General features: G+C 42.7%; 1 protein-coding gene and 1 long non-coding RNA gene across 3 annotated transcripts in view; one reads left to right on the top strand and one right to left on the bottom strand.

Moving 5' to 3' along the window:
* Positions 1–12,266, top strand: part of MIS18BP1 (MIS18 binding protein 1) — a 328,661-nt gene that overhangs the window by 150,893 nt on the left and 165,502 nt on the right. Inside the window, exon 9 of the mRNA XM_030214962.1 lies at positions 244–389. Coding sequence (XP_030070822.1) covers positions 244–389 — 146 coding nt within the window. The remainder of the gene's footprint in view (positions 1–243; positions 390–12,266) is intronic.
* Positions 1–12,266, bottom strand: part of LOC115477855 — a 37,967-nt gene that overhangs the window by 2,374 nt on the left and 23,327 nt on the right. The window lies entirely within an intron of this gene.

The following is a 12,266-nucleotide window of genomic DNA, read 5'->3' as shown; positions in this document are numbered from 1 at the left end:
AACTAAAGCCCTCTTTTTGTTTGCTTCCTCATGCATTGTTTCCATCCTCTAGTTTTTCCATTGATACATTCACTGACATGTCATCCCTTCAAATCTGCTAATAACCTTCATCCCCATCTTTCTTTGATTTGTTTCCCAAAACCTTTTCCTTCTTAAATTATTAAAGTGTTCATAAATTTAGATCACTTAATTTTGATTTTTTTATGATCTTGTTTAATTTCACCACTATATATGGCTAAACAGCAACCACTCTTGAGTCTTCTCTTCTGGAGTCCCAGCGCAGCCGTAGTGGCAGACTCATTAAACGTCCATTGGCCTATTGGCTTGGAGAGCGGATATTTTTTGATATGGACTGGGGTATGACAGTTGAAGGCGCAACTGCAGCTTCCGTAAGTTATTTTGTTGCATATTACTGTATTGGTTCATAATTGCCAAAATATATTTTGATTTCATAAAATTCATTGATCAGTGGAGGAGATAATTACGTACTTTGCAAATGAATGCATGACTTTATCTTCATTTTAATTTACAGTAAGGGCTTAGTCCAGTCAGAGGCGCACTGGGAAAGCCAAATTGTATATTCTCCTTGGTCTGTTTGAGGCTTACTTGTATATATGACACCTTTTTATGTAGCCTATTATTTTTATCTACACTCAATCCTAAATTTCTACCCTTTCTGATTTGCAATTTCCATAAGGTCCAGTGAGAAATATTGTTATATATTTTTGAAAAATTGCACATTTACTTTGGTTTATAGCTGTTTCGAAAGGCTGCTTAGATATAGAGAAAAAAATAAAATAAAATTGATCATGAACATCTCAAACAAACTTTGATTATGGCAGAAGCTAGGTGGCAGCATATAACCTTGAACTGAATAATATGGATTTTGTACTTTTGTATTCTGTGCATTTTATAGACCAGGGTTCACCAAACTATATCCAATGAGCTCAGCATTGCCTTCTGATTCATTTACTGGGCCCAGTATACTCTTCTTCCCATAGCTACATCCAGCTAGCAGAGTAAGATTTTTGCTGTGGAAACAGCAGAAAAATGGTCAGTCTTTCCCAGGCCTCACCTTCAGAAGAAGAGCTGGCCACATCTGCATAAGCAAAGAGCTGCTGATGGGAAGGTGGAGTAGATCAAAAAGACTCAAAGGCTGAGAGTAAGCAAGCACGAGGCAGACCAGAGAACTGTGTTTGAAGACTTGGAGGAGTTGTATGAGCCACACAGAAAATAGAAGATGTACAAGACTGAGCTGTTAGTGCACCAGAGGGAGTAGCACACAAAGCACTTTGTATTATCATACAAATAGGTATCCATATATAAAATGAAATGAATAGATTTTGTTGGGGTTTTTTTTTTTTTTGTTTTAAGAAAAGTGAGACTATAAAAGAATTTAATAAACAAAGTTCCAAGGGAAAAAAGGGCCATGTGTCTGCTTGCTGTACATGCAATAGGGCAAAGTGCAGGGAAGGAAGAGAATGAGAGGGAAAAGGGAAAGGATCACTGGTCTACAAAAAAAAAAAAAAACCTTTTTTCTGTAACAAGAACAAAACATACATTTTCTGGAAGATAATTCTTCCCTGATTCCAGATCTCATTTCAGAATTTCTGTATCAGCCTCAGTTTTCATGTGATAATGGTTTTTGTAAATGCTTGTGTCGGCGTATGTAGCTATTATATGTATCTGGCAAAATGACATGCTTCTGCTACAAGAGTTCCAAAAAAACTGTGTCAGTTCACAAAGAAATCAAAAGATATAAGCAACATACAGTGGTGGAAATAAGTATTTGATCCCTTGCTGATTTTGTAAGTTTGCCCACTGACAAAGACATGAGCAGCCCATAATTGAAGGGTAGGTTATTGGTAACAGTGAGAGATAGCACATCACAAATTAAATCCGGAAAATCACATTATGGAAAGTATATGAATTTATTTGCATTCTGCAGAGGGAAATAAGTATTTGATCCCCCACCAACCAGTAAGAGATCTGGCCCCTACAGACCAGGTAGATGCTCCAAATCAACTCGTTACCTGCATGACAGACAGCTGTCGGCAATGGTCACCTGTATGAAAGACACCTGTCCACAGACTCAGTGAATCAGTCAGACTCTAACCTCTACAAAATGGCCAAGAGCAAGGAGCTGTCTAAGGATGTCAGGGACAAGATCATACACCTGCACAAGGCTGGAATGGGCTACAAAACCATCAGTAAGACGCTGGGCGAGAAGGAGACAACTGTTGGTGCCATAGTAAGAAAATGGAAGAAGTACAAAATGATTGTCAATCGACAAAGATCTGGGGCTCCACGCAAAATCTCACCTCGTGGGGTATCCTTGATCATGAGGAAGGTTAGAAATCAGCCTACAACTACAAGGGGGAACTTGTCAATGATCTCAAGGCAGCTGGGACCACTGTCACCACGAAAACCATTGGTAACACATTACGACATAACGGATTGCAATCCTGCAGTGCCCGCAAGGTCCCCCTGCTCCGGAAGGCACATGTGACGGCCCGGATGATGCCGAGAGTGATTGGGAGAAGGTGCTGTGGTCAGATGAGACAAAAATTGAGCTCTTTGGCATGAACTCAACTCGCCGTGTTTGGAGGAAGAGAAATGCTGCCTATGACCCAAAGAACACCGTCCCCACTGTCAAGCATGGAGGTGGAAATGTTATGTTTTGGGGGTGTTTCTCTGCTAAGGGCACAGGACTACTTCACCGCATCAATGGGAGAATGGATGGGGCCATGTACCGTACAATTCTGAGTGACAACCTCCTTCCCTCCGCCAGGGCCTTAAAAATGGGTCGTGGCTGGGTCTTCCAGCACGACAATGACCCAAAACATACAGCCAAGGCAACAAAGGAGTGGCTCAGGAAGAAGCACATTAGGGTCATGGAGTGGCCTAGCCAGTCACCAGACCTTAATCCCATTGAAAACTTATGGAGGGAGCTGAAGCTGCGAGTTGCCAAGCGACAGCCCAGAACTCTTAATGATTTAGAGATGATCTGCAAAGAGGAGTGGACCAAAATTCCTCCTGACATGTGTGCAAACCTCATCATCAACTACAGAAGACGTCTGACCGCTGTGCTTGCCAACAAGGGTTTTGCCACCAAGTATTAGGTCTTGTTTGCCAGAGGGATTAAATACTTATTTCCCTCTGCAGAATGCAAATAAATTCATATACTTTCCACAATGTGATTTTCCGGATTTAATTTGTGATGTGCTATCTCTCACTGTTACCAATAACCTACCCTTCAGTTATGGGCTGCTCATGTCTTTGTCAGTGGGCAAACTTACAAAATCAGCAAGGGATCAAATACTTATTTCCACCACTGTAAGAGTAAAGAGAAGTGAAGAAACATACCTAAAAAGATTTCCTTCCTGATTTCCTGTGGTACTTTGCCTCGGGAACGTCTCTCCGTAAGGTCCAGCAGTAGTCGGACAACATTGCTGCATTCCATTTGCCTTGATAACGCTTTTCCATTTGAGAAATGTCCTGGTGGAACCGTTCTAACGGATTCGATATCATTACAAAAGACCATGTCACCTTCCTTGGAGAAATATTCAGAAAAAAAAACATGTCGGTCACGAAAAACACTCACTTTCGTATTGCAAGACAGAAGATTCCATCCTTTTAATCTCGAACCTAAAAGCTCAGCCTGTTGCTTCGACAAATTTAAATCATGAACAAGATCGTTGAGATCCCCTGGTGTCAAAAAGTAGGGCACATTTGATTCACAGAGGTCCTGAAATGATGGGTCGGTATGCATATCCCCTTCTCTGTCTTCTGCATGTTCGTCACTGTATTCATCTTCACTCAATATCAAATTCTCAGGAGGCACTGGTACTGGCAATTCTTCACTGTGACATACAGGTCTTATAGGATATTGCACAGTTTTCCTTGTTTTCGAGGTGATTCCTGCTATTTTTGTCAGAAATAACAGTCTGTTGTGTGATCCGTTGGTTCCCTCCAAATCATGGGAACAGCAAAGGGCATGCGACGTCTTCCTTTTAACCATCCTGTCAGGAGTGTAACACACATCAAACAGCAAATGTGGGGAGCCCATTTGCGGTCCTGTTCACTAACCTTACACCCGAAATATAGTTCGTAGCACTTTTTTACAAGAGGATTAAGTTTTCGTTTTTGCGATTTCAGAGTAAACTGTCCACAGATATAACAAAAAGAATTTGGGCTATTTGCACAGGTACGAGGCATTTCTTCTGAAATGACACAAAACACAAACCTTCACAAACGTAGAACTACAAGCAGTCACTTCCAACAGCAATTGTTGACTGAACTCTCAATGCTGAGATACAGGTGACAACTGACGCAACAGAACGTGTTTGAACATGTTTGAGTATGACTCATGGGCAATGTTGCCAAACCTCCCTTATTTCCTGGTGGTGGCTTTCTAAACTAAGAGTTTTGTATTGTAATTCCTAGTATATTTCAATTGTTTTTCCAACAATTACAACTGCTGAATTAAATTAATCCACAGCAGCAGGGCCGCCGAGAAACTTGGCCGGGCCCGGGACAAGGCCGCCTCGCCCCTGCCGCAGCCCCGCCCCCGAGGTCGCCGCTCCCCTCCCCCCTCCGAGGTTGCCGCTGCTGCTGCTGCTGCTCCCCCGAGGGCGGGATAAAGGGAGAGAAGGAGACCCGAATGGAGGAGTTCCACCTCACAGGGAGGTGAGAGGGAGAGTCGCACCACGCGGTGATTTAAATACAGGGGGCCGGCCTGGTGGCAGACAGTCAGAGGGCGGGTGGGACTGGCACCGGGCCCCCCTTGAAGGCCCGGGCCCTGGGGATTTTGTCCCCCCGCCCCCCCCCCCCCCCACCTCGGTGGCCCTGCACAGCAGGGTACCAAAATGCAGCGTTTTCAAGGATTTTTATAAAAAGGGTAGCGTGTCACAAGAAAACTGAGTCCGATAGACAAAAACTGATTTCATTTTCGAATTCAGCACCCATGACTTAGCTAAGAACATCATTCACATTCTTTGTAACAAAAATGCCGTTTACCATAATCGGAGGGAGGGGAGAGAGAGAAGTGTTCCTAGAAGCGTGGCAGAAATGTTCTTCCTTATCTTCTATGCCAAATGAGTGGGTTATGTCCCCATGCCAGCAGATGGAGCCAGAGAAAAACAACTCAGAGATGACTTCTTTCTCCTTAAAGGGGGCTGGTGCTGCCTTCATTTCCTCAATATTTCTCTGGCTTCAGCAGATGGTACAGATGTAGCCTGGTGCAGCAAGTACTAGTAGGCCGCTCCTGGGAAAGCTGTAGGCTCAGATTCCTGATGGAGCATAGATAGAGTCCAAGGGATACTTCAGGCAACAGTTCTTTGAGTCAAATTTCTCTCTTCTGTTTGGAATAGACTCAACTAGAGGCTGAATTCCCACACCAGTGCATGGTTTCTTCCCAGAATGCTTCCCACTCTCCTATGGTGCTGACAGGTTTGGACCTGGTTAGGGGGTCTGAAGTGATCCCATGATCACTTCACTTATTTTCAGTATGTCTGGGGAAAAAAGGGAGGTGACACACTTGTAGGTAAGTCATGGTAGTTCAGCGTGGCAGCTGATGCATTTGGCCTGGGAAAAAAGCAAGCAAGCAGGCACTAGATGCATGGTACAGTCTTCTCTCCCTCTACTTCTAGTATGTTTGGAATAAAAAAGAGGTAACATGCTACAGGAAATCATAGCAGTTCAGCGTGTCAGACATTTGGGCTTGGCCTGAGAGCAAGCAGGCAACAGCTAAGCAATTGCAATCTGTTCTTCCTCCAATTACTTTTATTATGTCTGGAATCAAAAAAGGAGATTCTGCACTGCAGGTAATTCATAATTCAGCTTGTCAGCCAGTGTATTTGGCATAGCTTGGGAGCAGGTGGCCAAGCAGGCACCAGTGGACAGGTGCAATCTGTAGACGTTTAGCACTCAGTCAAAAGTGAAACTGAAGGGTTTCTCCAGATTCAGCGATGGCCCATTTGGTGCTCATGGAAGGAGGTCTGGAGAGCTCTCCTTTATTCATGGGATCAGTAGCCAGTTTATTGTTTATTCATTCTTGATATACCGCCAAATCTACAAAAGGTCTAAGTGGTTTACAATGCAAAAGAATAGAGAAAAAAGGAACTCCAGTATCCATGATTGAAAGCTCCAAAACATAGCCACATTTTTTCACAGTCACTCTCAGGCAGTGCCCAGTCTCAAGGGGAATTCAACACTTCATCCCCAAAGGCTGTTCAAAATTTTTGGATAAAGTTGCTGCTCTGTTAAAGGGTCATTGCCTAGTCCTTAATGAGGACCAGACTGTTGTTTGCTGGGTGGGTGATCATGGATACCTTCGGACTGTACAACCCATTTTGTTTGGTAGACAGACGTCTCCTGTCTCATCTTTTTGTTATTTAGGAGTATAAATTGATTCCCATCTGACTTTCACTCAACACATCTCTGCAGTTTTAAAGGGTTTTTTTTTTCATATTGTGTCAATTATATAGTATCCGTAGATTCATAGACAATGAACTTCTGCACACACTTTATCATGCTCATCTGACATCCCATCTATGTTACTATAATGTGGTCTATGCGTGGATTTCACAAACCACACTTAAACGTTTACAGTCTCTGCACAATACAGCTGCCCGTTTTGTCGAGCAAGACACAGATATCATGTGACACATTTGTTTTTGTAGCTGCACTGGCTCCCTGTTAAATTTCAGGTACAATTTAAGATCCTTATTTTGGCATTTAAGAGATCGCATGATTTCATCCCAGATTATTTAGCCACTGTGGCTATTCCTTATGATCCTCCTCTTAACAACCATAGATTGGTCTTATCTGGCCCCTCTCAAGCCCATTGGGAATCTACACATAATAGTGCTTTCTTCTTTTTGCCCCCCCCCCCCCCACAAAAAAAAAAAATCTGGAAATAATATGCCTTTAGAGATTCGGCAAGAACCATCTTTTCAAATATTTAAGATTAAGTTGAAGATTCATTTACTTTTGGAATCATTTGCAGTTCAGTTGTGTTGGAGGCAGGGTTAAAAGTAGCAATAATTTGCTTTTAACAAAAATTTTTATTTATTTTTAATTTTTATGCTTGTTTGTATGATTGATTATTCTTGTTGTTTTCTTTCCTATATTTGAGTGGCATTTCCTTTTCTGTTATTATATGATTGTATATCACCTAGATTTTTTAATATATATTTATATTTTCACATATTAATCAAGAATACTCTTGTTAAAAGATACAGAAAGGGAAAAAAATAAGAATATTATCATCATATTACACAGTTATACAGAAAATAAGTATTCTTTCTGATCTCTAGTCCACTATCAGAAAGAGGAGCAAGGCACAATTCCATGAAACCAGTTCACTTAAATAAGTAAGAAAAATAGAAACTAGACCATTCATACTTTACTATGGAGTAGATGAAGTTATTATTACTGGTTGTGCTGGTGGAGACACCACAGTCCTTGAATCTAGAAAGGAGGTTAAATGTGTTAGATCGAAAAATACATATTTAACCAAATTAACTTTCAGTACACATTTACAAGGAAAATTCAGCCCAAAAGACCACCCATTTGTAATACCCTAGGGCGAAGCTTGAGAAAAAGTTGACGCCGCTTTTGGGTTGTTCTAGCAACATCTGGAAACATTCTAATCTTATAGTTCATAAAATGTTCTTCTCTGTGTCGGAAGAATTGCTTTAGAACCCAATCTCGGTCGGGTTGTAGAACAAGTGTTACTATTAACGTTGCTGGTTTAATACCCTGCTCATCCTCTTCAATCAATTTTGTGAGATTTAAAGTATCAAAGGAAACATCACCTCCTTTCACAATAGGTTGATTAGTATCTTTTTATATGGTAACAAGTAATATATCTTGGAAACAGGCGGATATGCTTGTTCAGGAATCTTCAATATCTTCTGTAAATATTTTTTAAAGGTAATAACTTTGTTTAGATTTGGCAGCGCCGCAGATGGGTGATTCATTAAATCTCATCATAAACATTTAACAAAAAAAATGGGTTTTCATCAAATTTTGGTAAGAAACCTCTGCGTGAAGCAAGAGAGGTCGTTAAGTTCCACAGGGATGAGGCTAGCCAGAAAAAAAGCATTATTCCAAGTAGTTATTGCTTTGAGCCAAAAATAAATAAATGAGGCATATCGGGCCTTTTAGCTCTATCATTTCCTTTCATGGAGAAATGGGAAATTCATAAGTAACAAAGAGAGAAGAGGAACTCAATGGTGCAATGAAGAATGCAACACGAAGAGAAACCATGTGAGCCTCAGGAATTAGTGTAAAGAGCAATCTTTATCAGGAGACCTGACACAGGCTGTGTTTTGGCAGATTCTTGTCTTGAGTCCGTGGTCCCGGATGTGTCAAAAACTTGTGACAACTAGAATGAAATTGTACCCTGCAGTATGCCATGTGGGCAAGCTGTCACTGCCCAGAAAACTTAGTTCAGCATAAGGGAAGATGCATCAGATCAGCCTTTTGCCCTCAACAATGACACAAGTTCTGTCTTGATGAACCTTAAGACTTGTGTTGCTGATGTCTCTGAAACTCACAGTTAAAGAAGGGCTGCATTCTTTATATGTAGATTCAGGGATATCAGTGGTGTAGTATTGGGGCAAGAAAATCCCCCTTCACTCCCAGGCCCATTTCACGAAAACAAAGGTAGCTGTAACCGCTGAACAGGAATTTCATAAATACTGCAAATCTACTTTCTGGAATGACAGAGCCTGTATAGCTCCAATTGTGTACTGGTTTTGTCATATTTCAGTAAGTGGCCTCACCATTTGTGAATGCTTCTCTGTTCTGCCAACCCCTTCCCAACTAAGAGAGCTATGGTTGGAATAGCCTGAAAAACTGACTCCCTACCTCTCTATACAAGTGAAACTTCCCAGGGTGCCTTTAATTCTAGATTAAGCTTATGATGCATATAAAATTGCTACAGCCTGAGAATAATTTAAATTTTAAAAAAAAAGGGAGAGTCCTTGGTGATCCCACTTCAGTAGCACTTTCAAAGTTCCACTTTGTGAGTATTTCCTAACCCTAATCTGTGTCCCTCCCTGCATGGAAGGAACCAGAGATTCACCCTGGCCATGTTTGGAGTGTTATTCCATTCTATGTACTAGGGCAAGAGGAAGAGGAGCTAGCCAGTTCAGATAGGTGGAGATTTCCCTCTTAGAAAAGGATACTGCCTCAGTGGGCAGCTTGTTTGAGAGAGAGGAGCTGGTGACCTTTATTTTCTAAGGTTTGATCTTCAGGTAGCTTTCAGATAAACCATGAATAATCTGTAAGGGGATCCTATATTCCTGGGTGGTTGTAGGCCTTAACACATATGAAATACAGCTGTTGTGAAATGAGCTGAAGAAGAGAAGAAATAAAGTACTATTTTCACAATAACACAAAACTACATATCTATATATACACACATACAGTGGAACCCCAGTATAATGTGATGATTGGGGTCCATAAAATATCGTGTTATAGTGAGGTCAATAGTAAATGAACACAGTTGAACCAAAAATTGATCTGTTGCAAAAAATTTATTTACTAAAATCCAAAGCAGCATTAACACAGTTGTGTGCATTATGTCGTTGATGATACATTGAAACCTTCTGCTCAGTGTGCTGCTGTGGCTAAGAAAGCAAATAGAATGTTAGGTATTATTAGGAAAGGAATGGAAAACAAAAATGAGGATGTTATAATGCCTTTGTATCGCTCCATGGTGCGACCGCACCTCGAATATTGTGTTCAATTCTGGTCGCCGCATCTCAAAAAAGATACAGTGGAATTAGAAAAGGTGCACAGAGAAGGGTGATGAAAATGATAAAGGGGATGGGACGACTTCCCTATGAGGAAAGGCTAAAGCGGATAGGGCTCTTCAGCTTGGAGAAAAGGTGACTGAGGGAAGATATGATAGAGGTCTATAAAATAATGAGTGGAGTTGAATGGATAGATGTGAAGGGTCTGTTTACGCTTTCTAAAAATACTAGGACTAGGGGGCATGCGATGAAGCTTGTTAGCAGGCCCCCACCTTCAGGCCTTCCTGCAGGTATGAACTCGGCTGACCCTGGAAGGGCCCTTCCCTGGACACAGCACTCCCAGAAGCAGACTGCAGAAATATGCTTAAAACCGCTTTATTCCATCTGCAAGACCAACACATTTCCTCTTCCAGATACAGTCCTTGGTTACAGCACATATCACTCCCTGTTCCTTCCCCCCCCCCCCCCCCCCCCCGCCACAGTTTCTGGATACAGTTCAAATCATTCACTGCTTCCCCAGCATGGCCTGATTCCTGGACACAGTTTTAAATCACTCACTGTTTCATCAGCACGGCAGTGTTCTGAACACAGTTCAAGTCACTCACTGTTTCCCCAGCAGGGCACCACTTCTGGACACAGTTTAAATTACTCACTGCTTCCTAGCATGGCATGACTTGTGAACACAGTTTAAATCACTCACTGCTTCCCCAGCATGGCATGACTTCTGGACACAGTTCAAGTCACTACCTGTTTCTCCAGCTGGGTCTGACTTCTGGCCACAGCTGAAATCATTCACAGGCAGATGATCAAAAGCAAACGCCGGCGCTAGAGGCTATTAGCACGATACTAGCGCTGGAGTTTGCTACTGCCCCATGATCAGAGCCCTCGAGCGCGTGTAACAACGCGCTCGAGGGCTCTTAGCCCAAGTAGCATGCAAATGCATGCTAAACAGGGCTCTTAGCACAAGTTGCTTGCAAATGCATACTAATCAGCGCTTAACGCGTTCATCCCCAATGATCAGCGACCAGCGCTCCAAAGATTAGGTCGCTGGCCGCGACAAACCCTACACCAGCAGCTGGTGTTAGGGTTTGCAGATCATTGGGGAGGAATGGTGAGCCCTGTCCCCATTCCCCCCTACAGCAAACGACAACGAAGGCAGTTGAGGACGTTCAAAATTTGGACAGTTCTGTGACGGGGCAGTTGAGGACGTCCAAATTTTGGACGTTTTTGTGCAGTGGGCAGTTAAAGATGTCCAAAATTGGATGTTTCTATGAGAAAGACGTCTTTCTCATAGAAACATCCAATTTTGGACGTCCTTAACTGCCCAGTGCACAAACATCCAAAATTTAAAATTTGGATGTCCTCAACTGCCCCGTCGCTATACCTCCGACACCCCTTGAAATTTGGCCGTCCCTGCCACGGCAGTTGAGGACGTCCGTCTTCCGATTTAAAGATGGGCATCCTTCTCTTTACATTGGTCTCCAGCCCAGACCTGTCAAACAAGTGCGGGAGGATTGTGCTGAGCGAATGCTCAGGCACAATTCTCCCGCACTTCTACCCTATGATCAGAGATACAGTGGTGGAAATAAGTATTTGATCCCTTGCTGATTTTGTAAGTTTGCCCACTGACAAAGACATGAGCAGCCCATAATTGAAGGGTAGGTTATTGGTAACAGTGAGAGATAGCACATCACAAATTAAATCCGGAAAATCACATTGTGGAAAGTATATGAATTTATTTGCATTCTGCAGAGGGAAATAAGTATTTGATCCCCCACCAACCAGTAAGAGATCTGGCCCCTACAGACCAGGTAGATGCTCCAAATCAACTCGTTACCTGCATGACAGACAGCTGTCGGCAATGGTCACCTGTATGAAAGACACCTGTCCACAGACTCAGTGAATCAGTCAGACTCTAACCTCTACAAAATGGCCAAGAGCAAGGAGCTGTCTAAGGATGTCAGGGACAAGATCATACACCTGCACAAGGCTGGAATGGGCTACAAAACCATCAGTAAGACGCTGGGCGAGAAGGAGACAACTGTTGGTGCCATAGTAAGAAAATGGAAGAAGTACAAAATGACTGTCAATCGACAAAGATCTGGGGCTCCACGCAAAATCTCACCTCGTGGGGTATCCTTGATCATGAGGAAGGTTAGAAATCAGCCTACAACTACAAGGGGGGAACTTGTCAATGATCTCAAGGCAGCTGGGACCACTGTCACCACGAAAACCATTGGTAACACATTACGACATAACGGATTGCAATCCTGCAGTGCCCGCAAGGTCCCCCTGCTCCGGAAGGCACATGTGACGGCCCGTCTGAAGTTTGCCAGTGAACACCTGGATGATGCCGAGAGTGATTGGGAGAAGGTGCTGTGGTCAGATGAGACAAAAATTGAGCTCTTTGGCATGAACTCAACTCGCCGTGTTTGGAGGAAGAGAAATGCTGCCTATGACCCAAAGAACACCGTCCCCACTGTCAAGCATGGAGGTGGA

This window comes from Microcaecilia unicolor, chromosome 9 (genome assembly GCF_901765095.1).
Source record: "Microcaecilia unicolor chromosome 9, aMicUni1.1, whole genome shotgun sequence".
Classification (NCBI taxonomy): domain Eukaryota; kingdom Metazoa; phylum Chordata; class Amphibia; order Gymnophiona; family Siphonopidae; genus Microcaecilia; species Microcaecilia unicolor.
This window is presented reverse-complemented; position numbering and strand designations above follow the sequence as displayed.